This window comes from Chaetodon trifascialis, chromosome 13, assembly GCF_039877785.1.
Source record: "Chaetodon trifascialis isolate fChaTrf1 chromosome 13, fChaTrf1.hap1, whole genome shotgun sequence".
NCBI classification, from domain to species: Eukaryota; Metazoa; Chordata; class Actinopteri; order Chaetodontiformes; family Chaetodontidae; genus Chaetodon; species Chaetodon trifascialis.
The window spans coordinates 11,577,683-11,595,796 of NC_092068.1; the positions used below are offsets into that span (position 1 = coordinate 11,577,683).

At 43.0% G+C, this 18,114-nt stretch overlaps 2 protein-coding genes across 3 annotated transcripts; one reads left to right on the forward strand and one right to left on the reverse strand.

The window, feature by feature from the left end:
• The first annotated feature begins 634 nt into the window (after positions 1 to 634).
• LOC139341600 (zinc finger CCCH domain-containing protein 6) lies at positions 635 to 9,204 on the forward strand. Of its 2 annotated transcripts, none has more exons than XM_070978174.1 (12): positions 635 to 1,126; positions 3,082 to 3,301; positions 3,417 to 3,539; positions 3,628 to 3,868; positions 3,999 to 4,141; positions 4,318 to 4,446; positions 4,543 to 4,657; positions 4,776 to 4,885; positions 4,998 to 5,230; positions 5,327 to 5,742; positions 5,834 to 6,019; positions 6,265 to 9,204. In XM_070978174.1, exons 1-12 carry the CDS (start codon positions 1,041 to 1,043, stop codon positions 7,758 to 7,760), a joined length of 3,498 nt encoding a protein of 1,165 aa, XP_070834275.1. In that variant the 5' UTR covers positions 635 to 1,040; the 3' UTR covers positions 7,761 to 9,204. The 2 variants fall into 2 exon arrangements, with proteins under 2 accessions (XP_070834275.1, XP_070834276.1); XM_070978175.1 differs by having other exon boundaries at positions 694 to 838; positions 3,999 to 4,139; positions 4,316 to 4,446.
• A 1,317-nt stretch (positions 9,205 to 10,521) lies between these two features.
• LOC139341643 (uncharacterized) lies at positions 10,522 to 12,784 on the reverse strand. Its single transcript, XM_070978244.1, has 5 exons — positions 11,748 to 12,784; positions 11,484 to 11,663; positions 11,228 to 11,400; positions 11,021 to 11,138; positions 10,522 to 10,872 (listed from the first exon to the last, which is right to left on the reverse strand). The coding sequence occupies exons 1-5, from the start codon at positions 12,618 to 12,620 to the stop codon at positions 10,663 to 10,665; spliced, it is 1,554 nt and encodes a 517-aa protein (XP_070834345.1). The 5' UTR covers positions 12,621 to 12,784; the 3' UTR covers positions 10,522 to 10,662.
• Positions 12,785 to 18,114: the final 5,330 nt, after the last annotated feature.

Here is an 18,114-nt window from a genome sequence, read left to right on the forward strand (position 1 = left end):
GTCGCCTAAACGCACCTGGAGTGACCAAGGTGGCTGTAATAACAATAGCCACATAGCTCATTTGTTAAGAACACATTTTTTTGTCGAGTATAAAGAAAAACAGTTAAAGCTTATTTTTAGCCTATCGACTTCACATATTTCATTCTACCGGACGTGTATTATGTTTATTAGGTCGACGTTACCGTTGTACAAGCAAAATATGAAGGTCTTTTCGGGTTTGGTTTGTAGAGTCAGAGCTACACCTGGTGGTCAACGACAGGACTGCACAACATTTAACGAGCGCGTCAAGTCAAGCTCGTGCAAAGGTCGTGCGTGTTAGTGTTCGCGCGCGGGAGTAAAAAAAAACAAGGAAATGAATGCGCAGGTTCTACAGGAAAGCGATAAAGATAATCTGCCCCAGCTGTTTGCCTGATATAATACCACGAACTCGGTTCGTTATAGCGGCGTAATACACAAAGTTATGAATTAAAACATTAACAAAGGGCAAAATTGAGCGTCGGAGACCCTTCGTTGTTGCAGATGTTGAAATTAACTGACAATGCTTTGAGCCAATAAAAATCGCAGCTCTCTGTGTCCCTGCGCCTTCTGGCCAATAGCTGATGAGTATTTGTCATATTCAAGTTAGATAGATCCCGCTAGGACTATATATACGTGGAGGAATACGCGATCTAGGAATGTGCTGCAGACCTCAGAAGCCATTTTGAGATGATGTCCCTGTTGAGAAAGCCTATGAAGATGCTGAAATCAACGAACATGGTTACATTTCTGTCTGTTTCTCCCTCCGTCTCCTCTATTTCACCATGGCAGCTGTCAACCGACGGGACATTAGCAAAGCGGGGTATCAAGCTGTGCTCACAGAGTTAAAACGTCATTGATATGAAAGAGGAGAGTGTCTGTTTACTGTCTCTGTCGAGACATGTAACACCGTGAGTTTTTTCCAGTCTGAAATCTTCCAGCATCTCTCACAACCCAACGTCTCCTTGAGTGACTGAGTGAATTCACTCTTTTACCGGAGAGAAGGGAGGCAGATCCGTTTTCCAATGGCTTCTGTGAGCCTTGTTTCCAGTCCCCCAGCCCCTGTTCTTGACAAAAACATGACAGACTCTGAGCTTGCAGGGGATGAAAGGTCGAGTAACATTCTTATGCAATTCTTAATACGCTCATCTGTGCGTTTCAGTGCTGTGGGTCTACATGCTTGTGTTACTGTTTTTGTTTTTTTAACCATGAATTGCAGAGTTTAGAGTCCACGGTTTCCCCCTCCTCAAAAAGTCTTTGCATGCCTCTTTGGTGCAGTTGAGTAGCGCTGTCCCAATAGCTTAGATTTCCCATCACCGTGTCGATGAGACTCATTCATGATCATTTCCATGCAAGATAGCGGACCTCATCGTCTGTGTTGTTGTGGTACTGGGACGGATTCACGGCTTCATTGTTGCCATCTGCAGGAGGCTATGCAAATGATGTAAATGTGCCACGCCCATCCTCGTCCTGGACTCCCCCTAGCGGACACCTGGCAGTACTGCTGAGACAGGGTTCACGCAGGGTTGAGATGATGGGCTTCTGCTGGTTTTAGGCCATGTCAGTGTCCTTGCCGTTGGTCTCTGGTCCTAACAGGGCTGCCAGACCATGTGAAGAAGGAGAGACAAGAATTTGCTGGTGTCAAACCAAAGATTTCACCAGGTGATTTTACGGTCTGACACAGCAAAGAAGATGTAAGAGGTGTTGTAGTGTTTGGCTGGAACAAAAGTTGGTGTCGCGTCAGCTGTTGAACGTGTGTCTGTCCTTGTCTCAGATCGTCCATGTCTCACTCAGGGCATCTGTTTGCCCTCTTACATGGATGCTTTAAGTTCTTAAAAAGGGTCAGAAAAGACATGCAGAAGCCAACAGGGACTCCATGTTTGATTGTAAGTGCTAAATAGAGAGATTGTGATTTTATTGCACTTGTATTACTGTAATGATGGTATCATTGGAAAATCCATTTTTCTATATGTATTGAGTCATTATGGTGGGATGTTTGTGTACCATCCTTTTAAACTGTATTCTAACAGTGATGCTAGTATTAAGTATTTCCTTGTATTTGTTTTCACTCTTCAGTTAGATATGTGATCATGGACACATGAAAACAGGGAAGACTAGTTTTGTGCTAGTTTTCTCTTATCACATGCAACAAGTTGGGGTCTCTGCTGCTGTAACTGGACTAAAAGTTGAGTTTTGGTACAGTATTGTGGTGCCTTGAGATGTGGATGGTGTCATGTTGAAGCATGATATGCACTGGTGTCAGAAGAAGAGGTATCTCGTCCCTGTGGAGACAGACAGGGATCAGTGGATGGACATTCTCATTTCACGGTGTCTTCGTTTCATGCTCCTACCTGCACTTTGTTTTTAAAGCAGTTGACGTTACATGTTACGATCAGAATAATAACACTGATACTAATGTATATCATACCTTTATATGAAATGATTTCCCATGGACAGTTCTACTTTTTGCATGAAATGTCCTTAAGCATTAATTTCAGTGTATTCCAGGTCCATCAATTGACATAACATTTTGTATTCTTGTAATTATTCCTTTGGAGAGTTCCTACACGCGTACTCAGGCCATTCAGCCTGATACTGTAGCTTTTGTTGAAATTCAATCAAAACATTCGGCACCTTGCTGATTAAATAAGAATAATTTGTTTTTACTTTACAGCGGACCTTTGTCATAAAGATTTTGACTTGGCAACATGTGTGTTGAATGATACATAGTATTACATTATGAAGTCACGGAATAAATCTGAGGTTTCCATAGATTTTACTCAATTTGAGGTTGAATTTCATTCACTTTCCATACAACAGCTACACAGTGGTTCACAGGAAATCAGAACTTAGCCTTGAGTTATTGACAGGATGTTTTTAGTGCAGAGGTTTTGAGTGTATTGGAAAACTCTGAGGTGAGGTTTACTACTTTGCTCCAAACGAGGGGAAAAGTTCCGGATTATCTGCTCATGATGTGAAAACATTTTGATTTTGTGTAAGACAAAACATACAGGACACAAACCCTTGCAGTTATACTCACTGCACTGACTGTTTTCCTGTTTTTAGAGAGGATGGCGAACTGGAAGATGGAGAAATAGATGACGAAGGGATTGGAATTGAAGAGGAGAACAAAGAGGCTGCAGAGGCGAATGACGACAAAGAGAAAGAGAAGGAAAAAGAAAAAGCTAAAGAGAAAGAAGAAAAGACTCACAGGCACTCCAGGAAGAGATACAAAAAGACCAGAGAGAAGAGGAGGTCTAAGAGGAGGAGGCGGGACAGACAGAAAGTAGGATGCACTCATACTTGTTATTTCAACTTATATATCTCACTGCTGCTGCAGTTAAAGCGTGTGTGTGAACTCATTCCATATTCAATGTTTCTCCTTCGTACCCTCTCCTCAGCACCACTCCCCCTCCAGCAGCTCCAGCTCTGACAGTTATGACTCCGACTACGACCGAGTAGAAAGACCCAAAAACCGGAAGAGCCAGGGATCTAGCCGCGAGTCCGACGGCCAGTCATCTCAGGTGAGCTCATCGCTGCTGCCATGCTGTCGCTGTATATTCACTTAAGCATTGGTGTGTGACAGTTTGTCTTTGACTGTTGACTTGACAGCATGGACGAGATTCAAAGGGAGGCCATGGCAAGTCTCCGCCGCACAAGAGCAGTGATTTTGACAAATACAGCGACTACAGTGATGACAAGTATGACTACGACGAAGAGGAGGATGATTACGAAGATGACATGTCCGAGTATCCGCAGGCAAAAGATTCGACTTCCCAGAGTCTGGGAAAGGGACGCCATGCTAAAGACCATATGAAGAGAGGAAACATGAGGGGGATGAAACAACAGCAGTGTACGAACCCTTGTCTTTTCAGATCATGTCTGTAAAAGATAAAAGGTTTTGTGTTTTATGTGATAATGTAATGGTATGCATCAGTAAGGATACACAGAGTTTGATCACTTCTTCTAAAATGTGTTTTCAGTTGGGCAGAGGGGAAGAGGCAGAGGGAGTGGACCAGGGAGAGGACGTGGGATGCTCAACAAGAACAAGAAGCTGAAGGGCAAACCCTGGGGAGGACGTGGACGAGGCCGAGGAGGAGACCAGGGTATGGAAGACATGGCGCCTGTAAGTATGCCCCTGGTAATTCAGCCAGATGTATTAGTATTAATTAACAATCCTGATTTTAAAAAAGGTGGGACGCTGTGTACAACATCAATAGAATGGGATAACTTGCTAATCCTTTTGGCATGCACTGAACATTAACAAGTTAGAAAAAGACAAAACTTTCCTTTGTTTCACAGGAAGGAAAAAATTCCTCCGGTTTCCAGAAGAAACGGCCAATCATGAGCAAGGAGTTTATCAACCAGCACACGGTTGAACACAATGGTCGATACATCTGCAAGTATTTCCTGGAAGGTCGATGCATCAAGGTATCGTAGCACTAATGCTATTTTGCTTGTTTTAACAATGTAATGACAATTTACTCTGAAATGTTTGAATGATAATAGAATATTTTCTTCATGCAGGGGGAACAGTGCAAGTTTGAACATGAGCTCGTCGTACCAGATAAGAAAAAGGAGCTTTGTAAATTTTACCTCCAAGGATACTGCAGCAAAGGAGATAACTGCATTTACATGCACAATATCCTTTGCTTATCATGACAGCTGTTTTTAATTACATTGGTATAATTGTGTGGTATAATTAACTGAAATTTCATTACACCCTTTAATTAGTCCCGTTCCTTAACCTGTGATTGCACATGAATACCCGTGCAAGTTCTTTCACACAGGAGCCAAATGTTATCAAGGAGACAACTGCAAATTCTCCCATGAGACTTTGACTGATGTGACCAAAGAACTGCTTGAAAAGGTGAAGTGAGAAGAAAAAGTGCTTTTTTGATTTTTAACGCCTCTATGCCAAGAGAGTGTCAGCTCTAACGGTCAACAATTATCTTGTTTCCTCTTGCTGGCTAATTTGTTAGATCATTAACACTGAAGAGGAGAACGCCCGTGAGGACGAGTTGGAGCTGGAGGATCTGAGAAAGCAGGGAATCGCCCCACTTCCAAAGCCTCCTCCTGGGGTGGGGTTGCTGCCCACTCCTGGTCAGAGTAGTCCCACAGATGGAGCCGCTGGCCAGGCTGGGAAGAAGATCCCCTCCCTGTTTGAAATCAAGGTTCAACCGACTGTAAACTTGGCACAAAAAATTGGTCTGAGGTAACCACGATGATCTGTAATCAAATGAAAAAATGTAATCAAATTCTCCGGAGTGTTTGGAGCTCACTGAGTCTGCTTGTGCACATTATTTTTCAGCGGCTCCAACTTCTCCCAGAATCAAGGTGAAGGCGCCACTCAGTTCAGTGGAGGCCCAGAGGACCCGCAGAGTGGAGGTATGGTGCCTTCAGGCCCTGCTGCTCCTCCTATACCTCCCCCTGGATCACCTGTTCCCATGGGTCACCCTACTGGGCCACCCATGCCACAGAGCCCACCCGGACAACACCCACCACACGGATTTCCAATGCAGCCACCAATCCCCCCTGGTCAGCCCCCACCCTTCCATGGAAACCGACATAATATCAACCCTCAGATGAGTATGCAGAGGCCTCCGTTCCCTCCTATACCTGATCTCCAGATGCTGCAAAGCCTCTTCCCTTTTCCATCGATGGGTCAGAACCCAGTAGAGTTCTTCAGCAGCTTCCTCCGAAACCAGGCCATGGGTCAACAAGGAGGTCAGTGTTATATTCTTATGGTTATCCAATAGGTTAATTACTTCATAACTGTTACTGAAATGGCATCTTTGTTTTATTTTCAATCTGGTAGACCCTAGCTTGGCCTTCATACAGAACCTCCAGCAGCAGATGGGTGCAGAGTCACAGTTGCAGTCTTTACCACCAGCAGTACAGAAAGCCATCTTTTTACATCTGACACAACAGCAACAACAAGAGTCACATGCACAGGGGAATGAGCCACAGAAAGCAGAGGGCCAGGATGATAATGCAAACAGAGGTAAGTCCCAGGGGCAAGAAGCAGGTTTGCTGAACTAATTAAGATAAAAAGCACAACTCCTTCAGAAATGGAGCACAGGCTGAAGTAACAAGACCTGTATTACCCAGGAAAATTATCCAAATACATCAGTAAACCTGCTTTTTGAAACGAGGCCCAGAGGAGACACGGTGTTGATACACGGATAATTCACGAACATGCTCTGAGAGAACAAACATTTAAATATAATATAATCTTTTTTTTGGCAGATGAAACTACAAACTGGTACTCCAGTGACGAGGAGGATGGGAGCTGTGTTTCCTCCATCCTTAAAACTCTGAAGAAGCAGAGTGAGATGCAGCAGTCTCAGTCCAAGCCCACCCAGGCTGCCCCAGTGGCTCCAGCACTGGGTGACCCTCGGCTTGTGAAGGAGAGGGCCCCACCCAGTGACCCTCGTGTGAAGACAGACCCTCGACAGCGACCCCCAGATATGAAAAAGGAGTCGGATGGAGCTACAGACCCACGGCTCTCCAGAGACCCCAGGAAGATGAGACCAATGGAGCCGAGTTCTTATCGCCAGCAGAGTCACCCTGGTCCTCAGAAGCCTTCCGCAGGAGATGAGGATGATGAAGGAGAGCGGGAGCTCAGGGACAAAGCTGTTCTCATCCCTCTAGAAGCTGGCCCTGGTGTGCTGCTGCGGGACCCTCGTTGCCAGCTAAAGCAGTTTAGCCATATCCGGGTGGACATCTTGCTCCAGCGGCCAGCCTTTGCTCAGACAGTGGTGTGGGCCCCTGAGGACCTCATCCCTTCCCTGGTTCCCAAGCAGGAACACTCCATCAACCTGCCTCTTCCACCCCTAATCGCAGATGCTCAGATGAACAGAACAAACCTGCCTGACCACCCCCCCATCATCAGCCCTCCGCCGACTGACCCCAGACTGGCTGCTGCACGCTTGAAGGAACGTATGAGTCGATTGTCCTCTGGATCTCTAGAGTCTCGATCCTCCACTGAAAGACCTGCAGATCCGCGTCAGCAGAAGTCTCTGGACCCCAGACTCAAGCGTGCAGGGAGTCTGGACTCCAAGCTCCTGGGTCAGAAAGAACCCTCCTCTGGAGGAGGTGTTGTGGACCCCAGGCTACAGAAGGCCAGTGCTAGCTCCGCTCCTCATACTGCTCGAGCCAAGCCAGAGCCGGAGAAGCTGCCTCCATATGCCCCCCGCCTGGCATCCTCTGGAGGAGGGCTAGAAAGTCCCACTACGATCCTTGGGGGCATCAGTCTGTATGATCCTCGTAATCAAACCGAGCAGGCTCAGAGGGAGCAAGCAGAGCCTCCTAAAAAGGCAGGGATCCTCAAACACCCAGATAAGAAAGACAATACTCCGCCACCGTCACTCTCTCCAATCCAACAAAGTAGCTCTATCGAAGACACTAAAAGCACAGACGTGGCTTCAGATCAGCCTCAACCTTCCAGTTCTCCCATAGTGCCTCCGGCCTCACCTGTCAAACCTCCCGCAGTTCATAATCTCCCCATCCAGGCACTGGCCGGGCTGATCCGACCCCAGTACACTGACCCCAGGCAGGCCAAACTAGGAGGACAGGGCAGTACAGGAGTACAAGAGGAGGCAGAAGAAAAGAAGGAGAAGGGGCAAGAGGAGGCCGTGGAGGAAGAACCAAAACAGGACGATCCAGAGGAGGAGGCAGATGACAGGACACTTAAAGATGTGTTCAAGACCTTCGATCCCACTGCTTCCCCTTTCTGTCAGTAAACACTATTAGCCTTTATTTAGTGTTACACGAACCTATTTATTTCTGTATATAAACGATCTTGTATAGAAACCAATACTATCTAGTGCACTATACATTTGTCAGTATGGAGATGATGCTCGATATGTGCACAGACACAGTGTATAGTTCCTTTCAACATAATCATATTAATGCTGAAATGTGTGTTTCGGAAGCGTGTCAAGGTCTTTTATCATCGTGTAATTTACATGTATGTTTTAAACAATCAGAAAGAGAGCAGGCAGCACGCTCTGTAGAACAGATCATTCACTCTACACGCAGAGATACGATGAAGTCGATCAAGCCACACTTGTTGGAATTCCCTCGAGAACTTTTGTATTATTTATTTCACTTTTATATTATGAGATTTTTATGTTTGTGCTCACTTTTATGAGATTTTTTTCACAAGGAGTCAACAGATGCTTTCAGGAACATTTACATTTTTTTTACCACATACCCTGATCTGAGTTTGTGACTTGTCATCCTCTGATACGATTAGGTCAGATTGTTAAAAACAGAATCTCTTTTTACCGCACGTTTCTCAGACAGGCACATTCGGGCTACACTGGCTGATGTTGAGGTACAGACGTTTGTGTAGCAATGTTAGATTGTTGTTGCCTTTCACAGCGTTGTGTTTTTAGATTACAGTCTCTACAATCAAGCCAGCTTGCTGAAATATTTATGCAGTATGAGACAGCTCCCTGTTTAGTTGAGAAGACGTGTGATTTTACAATATTACAGTTCAATTTCTACATTGTACTTTGACTTTTTTCATGAAGTGGCCTCAGTGTTTGAGAATATAACGTTACTGCTGTAGGCTTTTGTAACAACATATTGATGACAGTGAGTGGAGTTGATTAATATTGGCTACTTAATTTGATTTGTCGATGTCGTTCCACAAAACACTCACTGCTAACAAGCTTGTACATAGCAGGTCTTTCACTTGTTTTCATCAGAATAAGAAAGAAAGAAAGAAGGTGTACTATACAGAAAGAGAGATGCAGATATATATGATACAAATATGACCTTTATGAGTATGTTTAGTATTGAGTTTTGTTGGAGTTGACTGCCGATGAATTTAAATGGGGTTATGTGTGCTATAAAGAGCGAATGTTGTCGGTTTCAGGTGGCATCATGCGAGGCAGTTTGTATTATTTGACAGTTGTCGGTCTGCTAAGATGAGCTATCCATTTTTGACTGAAACTAAGCTATGTGCTTTTTTATTGCTTTCATAAGTCACATTGTAAATGCCTATTTTGTATCATGTGTACAGTCTGGTTTTGAGTGTTTTAATGAATTATGCTCCCCCCCTTGTCAATATAGTGGTTATTGTTGTAATAATACTGTATGACATTTTAACAACACATATTCCCATCACATCTCAGTGATTTTGTTATGAATATCTGAAATAAAGAGATGAAACATAAAGGTGTTTTGTTTCAGAATCCCACATCAAGTTGCATTTTTTTTTTCAGGTCTAGTGTTATATCCAGTGGTGGAAAGTAACTCATTACATTTGCTCATGTCGTAAGTATTTACATTTTATGCTACTTTATACTTCTACTCCATTACATTTCAGAGGCATTTTGTTCTTTTTACCTCACTACATTTGTTTGACAGTGATAGTCACTATTTACTTTTGAGATTATTACTTTTGTTTACAGAAAATGGAGAAGCTTATAAAATACAACATATCTGGTTGAGGGCCCTTGTCACACTCAGATATCTATGAGTTGTTTGCAGTTGATTAGATTAGATTAGATTAGATTAGATTAGATTAGATTAGATTAGATAGATTGAATTTTATTAAACCCTTGAGGGAAATTGGAGTTCCAGCAGCTCAAAGCAATACAGATAAAGGGTAATGAAATATAATGAAATACAATAGAAATAAAGAAAAATATGAGCTATACAATATATACAATGATGAAGTGAAAAGTTTTACCAAAGATGTGTTATGCTTCAGCAGGATTTGGACTCAATAGCGGACACACAAACAGGGAGTAAGAGTAAAATAAGAATTTATTGAATGAGCAAAGAGTGGAGACTCCAGGTACACAGGAAACTCGTAGCTGGTAAGTCCTGAGAACAGCAGGTGAGGCACGAGGTGAGAGACATGCTGGAGCGCACAGAGCTCAGGTGGTGTGAGTATTTGCATTGAGGGCAAGTGGTGGTGGAGGCACAGGTGAAGCTGGAGATCAGGTGAAGGTGAACTCACGGATCAAAAAGGGAAAAAGACACAGGGGAATCTTTCACATGAGAAAACAAAAACTACATCTTTACTAATACTCATAGGTAGCACTGATAATGGCCAATAATACCACTAAGCAGCAGAAACAATCTGGCAATGAGTCTTTGCAGTGCACAGCCTTTATGCTGTGCTTGATTGTGATGAGTCCCAGCTGTGTTGGAGCTCCCAGCCACCTGGAGAACCATGCCCAGCCTCTGCCAAAAAAGGAAACGCAGGAAACAAAGCACACCCACACCTCTCCACAGTACACAAGAAAACCTTATCCAAACCAAAACAGTATGGTTTCATCTGAATCACTCTTTGAGACCCACAGAGGTAAATTTATTCAGTATTTCACAAAATGGAAAGATAAAGTCATTGATCAATGACTAGATCAAGGTACTTTTACTTTTGATAAATGTAATATGTTTGCACTTTTACTTTCACTTGCAATAGAGTGGCTTTACATTGTTCTGGTGGTACTTTTACTGAATACCACCACTGATTATATCGAATTTCTGCTTCATTTGCTGAAGTGTCCTTGAGGATGACAGTGTGAATTCTCCCTCCAAAGGTAAGGTGGATTTCACATTATTATTATATCAAATAGAAAGCAAAAAATGTGATCTGTCTTCTCATTTCTTGTGACACAAATACTACTTGTGTTTTGAGGGGGTAGAGGTCACATTGACCGGTGGAGCAAGACTGGGTGCTACAGGGTGGGATGAGGTCTTCCTCAAACCCAGCTCATCAGTCTCTGGGTTGCTGGTCTGTTGGGCTCGATGGATCTCCAGCTTCCTCCTCCACTGGAAACACAAGGCTGTAGCCTCTGCACCATCTGAGTTCGGCTCGGGCTGCCTCAAACCCTGGAGTAAGAGAGAAATTATACAGTTTCAATGGCTCAGGAGACAATTCTCACATAACGTGACATAACAGATAAGCTTCATATGATCAGTCTATCTGTAGTAGCATAAATCATTACAGATTTAGTTAGATTTCTGATGTCAGATTTACTGTCATGCAGGCTGTCTCTGCAGCATGGACCCCACGCAGGACTGTGTGAAGTAGATTTTGTGCATTCTTCACCAGGATCTCGTCAGATGATTTGCACCCAGGTGTGACAGCATTGACACTAAGTAAAGATACAGCAAAGAAAAAACACATCTCATTACCTTTCTTTCTTTCATTTTATAGCTTAGATTGCAGCCTAAGTCTTCTGACCTGGAGATGATGTTGAGCTGGTTGGTGATGGTGAGAATCTGCTCAACTATGAGGGAGAGTTCAACCGTACACTGTTTATCCAGGCAGTGGTTGGTAATAACTCTGATAAAGTGAGTTACTGACTGGCAGTTTGAGATCACATCTTTGGCTGCACTGACAAATGCCTCTTTATTCTGGAACAAAAGAAATCATTGTGAGCAAGAGTGCCTGCAAATACCAAGATCAAGGTAATATAGTGCCCTCCGATGGTCATTACCGGTATTGGGCCTTTCTTCTTAAGGTACTGAGTCATATAACATATTGTGTCAGCGATCTTCCTGGTCACCTGGACAATTCTGTTGTCCTTGGGATCCCAGCTGTCACTTTCTTGCTTTAAAAAAAGGGACGTGTCAGTCAGGCCAGAAGCTTCTTTGAATGCGCCAGACCAGAAACCATCCTTTAGAGAAAAATAGAGAAATTATTTATTGTGGCACACAGGAATCACTGAGCTGTAAAGTCTTGTTAATCACGAGATACCTACATCTTTTTCCATATTTCCATATTTGGCCACAGCTGCAATGTTCATATTTTGTTCTGCAACATTTTCTATATTGCCTCTCTGCCAAGATATCCCTGCTGTGTCAGAGGGAAATTCTGCTTCTTTGACTTTAGGTGGGATTGTGGACAACATGTCTGTGATATCCTCAGGTGTTCTGCCCAGTAGACCAGCCCTGATGTGCTCTTTAGCCTCCTGGTGAATCCCATCTTGCTTCTTGAGCTCCTCCACCACGTAGTGAGCCTTGGCTGACCAGGACTGTATCTGCACATCCAGACTGAGTGTGTCACAAATGTAGTGAGTCTCCACCATGAGCCTCGCCCGACTGATTATATCTGAGATCTGAAAAGACAGGTGGTCATTGATAGACCTCAAATTAGAGCGGACACGTGGGTCACGGATATAGTTTAAGGAGTCCTCAACTCTTTTGGTGGCAAGTTTTACACCTTCAAAAAGTGTTTGTGCTGCATTTTCAAATTTCTGCTCTGCATCCTCTGCGTTGTTCTCTTTAAATTGTTTAGCAGCTAAATAGGCAATGCTGACAATTCTTTGAAGTGTGCTGTCATAATCCTTATTTGCTTTGCTTAAATGACCAGAAAGCATTTTAATTTTGATCAAAAGATGTCGCTGAAAGAATTCTGACTTTGCAAGTTGCATCACACTTGGTGTTATTTCAAGCTCTTCTTCAGCTTTAAGATAGGCTTCAGTCAGTGTTTTTAGTTCATCCCGGTATCCTGTTAACTGTTTTGATTTGTAAGCATTTTTGCAATTGAGGCCAGTCAACCTCGCTGCCTCTTGGATTCGAAGTGAGCTCTCAGACAGCGCTGATAGCTGTTTCTGAGGGCCCAGATGGTTCATTGCAGTTGACGTTCCCAAAATCTTGTCAAGAGAATTTAGCAAAATCTGAATAGACAGGCCCCAAAGGATGCAAAGTCCCTCTAGTTGGTCAACCTGTCCTTCCAATGATGAAGAGAACTCTACCAGATACCTTGTGTTGTTCTGGGCCTTGTTCAGCTTGCTGTGTAAAATGCTGAATGTTTCTTGACTGTCTCCTTGTGACTTTGTTAAATCAGTTGATGTCAAGAGCTGGACTACATCAGCACATAAAGTCACCACTTCATTTAGTTGCTGTCTGACAGCAGCTGCCATGTCTGGCAGATTTCCTCGCAGCTCAGTGTAAACAGCATGATACCAGGTTCCAGCCACCGGCAATAAAACCTTTCTGGTGTTGTTAATCAGGTCAGAAAACTGTGTGCTGTGTTTGAAGATGCCCTCTGTGCTCATCGCTGAGCTCATCGCCGTCTCTTGAGCTGTCTGGACAAGCAGCGGAGTCAGTGACACCAGCTCTGCTCTGAAACTTTCCAACGTCTGACCATCAACCGCATCAACAATGGCCAATGCTTCCTTTGCAGCTTGAGTGTAACAGTTTGACAACTCAAGAACACCGGTGCAGGCCTGGTTGAGAGCTGTCACATCTTTCCCTTTAGTCACAGCTACAACTTCATACAGGAGGGGTAAAAGGTCAAATTCAAGAGGTTCATGGATCAGTCTGGGCTCATCGGAGACAGCTGGCATCTTTAAATCATCGCTGTCATATTTATGAGTCAGTTCTGCATCTATGGTTTCCTCATCTGAGTGCTCTTCTGCATGTTCAGATTGCAAATCCCTCTCCATGACCCCCAAAATAGGAGAATCAGAGCCTCTTCTCATATTATCCAGGTTGAGTTCACAGATGTCTTTGACTGGTAACCATGACTGTGAGATTTCAGGCTGACGTGCCCCCTCTCGGAGCGGGCTCAGGAGGTGTGGGTGCTGCTGGCCGTCCAGCCCCTGCCTGAGCACTTTAAAATGCTGAACAGCCATGGCAACATTATCTGAAAAAGCAGTATATACCTCCACATTTAGTCTGGAACCTGAAAGCATATCTCTGACTGACTCGCCCACGTTGGTTTGTGATGACTGAACCTGTTTCAGCAGGACCAGGAGGCCATTCCTATAGATGGGGTTATCACTTCTGTCCAAGTACCTCCTCACTGACTGAATCACCAGCTTCATGTGACAAATCAGGTTTGTTGCATGTTCATTAAACATTTTATAGCTTTGTTCTCTATACGCTGTGTCACATCCATGTCGGTCATTGATCATCTCATTAATAGCAACACTGGTGAGCTCTCTGACATCCATTACGTCACTGAGAGCATCCTGAAGCTGACTCGTCTCCTCCTCCCATTTTTGACACACCTCATGAAGCTTTTGAACAGTTTGCATTGAATTATCTGCTAGCTCCAGTGAAAGAGGTGCGATCCGAGCTCTAAGTCTTGTAAGGCCTGCTCGTGAGTTCTCCACATTCTCCAAACTCTTTGCATCAACAGCCACAGCTGAGATAAAATTAGCCATTTGGATTACTCTATCAGTGGAAGATATGAAATCCTCAACTAGCGGTTGAATAAAGTTCAAATCCATCTTTGTAGAAGAATGTGCAACCAGGACCTGTCTTGTCACACTCAAAAGTTCCTCAACTGTTGAAGAAGCTGTAAGAAATGTGTCCAAGACTTGATACAGAACAGTGGTCATCAAAGTTTTGTCAAGCATTTGTATTTGCTGCACCAACAAAGTGCAGGTTTTCTCAAGGCTCTGCGCAGAACCATCCGGGTCCTCTGAGGACTTTAAAATCCTTTTTATGTCCGACCAGAACTGCAGGATGTGACGACAATGTCCCACAACTCTTTGCTGAAACTCTCTTCGAGAAGAATTTGCCACAATCATACAGTGAAATACAAGATCTCTTACCAGGCTGTCAAAACCACAGCCTTGGATTGAGGATGTTGAGGAAATACTCAGTAGTTGGAACAGGCTGTTCCTCCTCTCTGTGTAATACCCACCAGGACCCAGTGATCCACAAAGGCATTCACTTTTCAGGGTTATAATAATATCTCCCACTGTGCCCTGCACCTTGTCCAGAATGTATGTCTTGGCCGCCTGTGCCTGCTCACTTGTAGGGTGTTTGATGGTTGTGCACATGGCCGTGTGCAGCATGGAGATACATCTTCTCAGGGTCTCCAAGGAATCAAGAAGCTGTTTTGTTTGTTTGGGATCCTGTAAGGAGTTTGCTCTCTCCACTGTCAGACTGTTGAGGAGGAGCAGAGCCTGAGAAAACACCTGGAAAGATTTGAGCAGAGATTTGATGTCTGAGGAAGAGCCAAGCTCAGAAAGGCACTCCAAAACACGATCGGCAGCAGCTACAACTCTCCTTATAGTAGCATCGTCATCCACAATCAGAACCTAAGAGCAGAGAGACAAATAAGATGACTAGATACTGAAGCTGAACAATATCTTTTGCTTTGCTCAACAACTGAAATGTGGTAAAAACATTCATGGTCTGAAGAGGATGAAGCCTACTGAGATGAAGCCTACTGACTCTGATCATCCTGACTTTTCCTCTTTTACCACAGTGAGGTTTTTCTTAGTGAAACTGTACAGCTTTTTGATGGAATCTGGTTCAGACATACAGTACATGGCTATGAACTGTAAAGATTGCAGCAAGATCAGTTAAAATTTGGCTTTGACCAGCACTTCAGCTAACAGCAAAATGTTGCCAAAACTACTGACATTGCCTGATTAGCAAAAATTTGAGTGCTAACATGCTGATGATTAGCAGGTATGAGGTTAACCATGTTCTAGTTCGACATGTTAGCATATGAGCATGCTAATGTTAGCGTTTAGCTACCAATGTGCCTAATAGTCTCACGCGGAGCTGCTTGTATGGCTGTGGATTCTTAGTTTCGTTCATATTTGCACATGGTGAGTGTATTCTTGTGTACAAATGATAAATATGATCTACTCATGCAATATTGTCACTGATCAAATGTGATGACCAGATATAAAATCTACAATAGAAATGAAAGCTAGGTTTGTATGCATATACTGTAAGTCAAAAAAAAAAAAAAAAAAGTTCTTCATTGTGGTGAGCAGGTAGGCTACTGCATATATGAAGTAACTTGTTTTGCAGAAAGAGTCCATAATATTATGACCATAGCAATTATGGGTGAAGACAAAAGTCAATGTGGCAATCTCTTCCCATAATCTTGGACAATGATGGGAAGAAATGCTATTATGCCTGCTTTGTTCTCACTGTAACAGCTATTGTTTCCAGAAAATGTTGAAACTCAAATTACACAAATTGCTGTATTCAAATCTGATACTCTAGTGTGCTGAAATAGTTTTGGCAGATTCAGGCAGCATTTCCCACAACCAAAGAGAAGAAAGAAGAGTTCGTCACGCACCATGTGATGTTATACCCCTGCAGAGTTATAAACAGTTATGACAGTGTCAGTAACAAAGTAGACTTTTGTACCCTTTTTCCAATTTACAAGCTGTGGCTGATGTAATCCCCTTTCAAAAATTACTGCATGCTAGCATGACATGACAGATATCAGTTACTAACATTGGATTCATTGTCCTCACTGATAAGGTAAATTTAACCTGGTATTTATAACAACATCTCTGTTAAGTTTTAAAAGTATAATATCTACATTGAATGTATATTTAGTAACTTTGTAGAAGAGGAAAACCATACTTTACTTTGACTACTCCCAGGAAGACGCTCTGTGTGGCAGTGATGAGTTCCTCTCTGTGCTCAGTCAAACTGGGCTGGATGTTGAGTTTCTGGGCTGCCAGCAGCACATGTTGTCCAGACATGGTGACTGACTCCAACAGGGACAACATCTCCATGTGCAAAACTTCATCGTCTGTCTCACGTATGTGCCTGGAAGTAAAGCACCTGGTGTTTATCTGATAATATATCACACTTCAGTCTCTCATATAAACTATAAGAGGCCACGTGTTGTTCATGCCTGCAGCCTCGTGCATGAAAGCTCCGGTCTTAACCTCAGTAAGCTCCACACTGTACATACCTGGAGGCCACTGCTGCCATGTTCTCAGTAGCTGCAGCCACAGCCTGGGCTGCAGCCTCCAGCTGGCTGAAGTGTTCAGGTTCATCGGTGCTGTCACACAGCAGCACCAAGTGGCATAAATGACTTGCAATTGGTGCAACCACCTGCTCCACCACAGCAGTCCTGATCAACCCATGATCCAGTGAAGCGGACATAGTTGGCAGAGCGATTCTCTGTGGTCAAAAGAAAACGAGCAGGTCCATCTGTTGTGGTGCGCCGGCTGTATTCAGTGTGGTAACTGTATTAATAATTCATTGCACTCTACAGAGGAGCTTGTGCTTTGTTTCATAGCGACTGGGGTCACCTGACCAAACACACAACCTCACCAGCTTTAAAGATTAATCAGCATTTCTTTCTGCTTCTGCATACTTATGCAAATTGCAAATGCATATGCAAATCTGCTGCAGCACTGCTCCTGCAAGGGGAATATGATGCAACTAAAGAGTATTCACATTTTCAATGAATCTATCACTTATTATTTTGATTTTAGTTAGTAGGTTAGAAGGTTTAACAAAAATTGGATATTAAAGCTTTGCCAATTAAAACTTTTTATCCTGAAATATTGCTACAACACGACCTGTCATTGAGAAGTCAATACCATTGTTGTGACATGGTTGAACTTTAAAGAGATGGTTTGGCATGTGCTCAGGGAAATGAACTGGACCTTACAAAACATGAGGGGTAAAGTACATAGAAATGGGCAAACATTACAGACATTGTATTTTAATAAAGCTACACTGCCTGTGATCACAGTTCATTATAAGAATGCATAACATCATTGTTATTATCCAATCATATTTGAGCAGTGTCCCACATTTGTTTGAGGTGTGAGCAGTATTTCCAGGTCAATTGGGACAATTTTCTGAACATGTTTCATGAGCATAAAATAATATAATACAAAGCATTCCTACGATATTATACATTTGAATTTGATAATAGACTTAATGCATGCAATACAAAACACAATTGTGTTTTTTTTAATTAGATTGATGGTTGTGTAATTTATATTAAAAAGTTCTAGGGTAAAAAGTATGTAAAAAAATGTTGTGTAAAAAGCACTAACGATCCGTGTCCTACTTAAACAGACAAGCTGTCCAACTACTCCTTAAAAACCTGATTGGGTTTTAAGAGTCTACTACATTAAAATAGTAATCACTTCAAGAGCCCAATGTGGCACCGTGCTACTTCTTAGGGAACTTAAACTGAAAGACCTTAAGAGTTTTCCAAGAATTGAATATATAGACTTTTTTTTTTTTTTTTTTACATTATTGAGTATCATCTGTACATTTACTGCAAAGCTGCCAGCAGAGAGCACCACACACCATCAGAATAATAAGTGAACCAATGACCACACAGGACTCATAATGACAAAAACAGCATACGGAGCCATGAAATGTCAC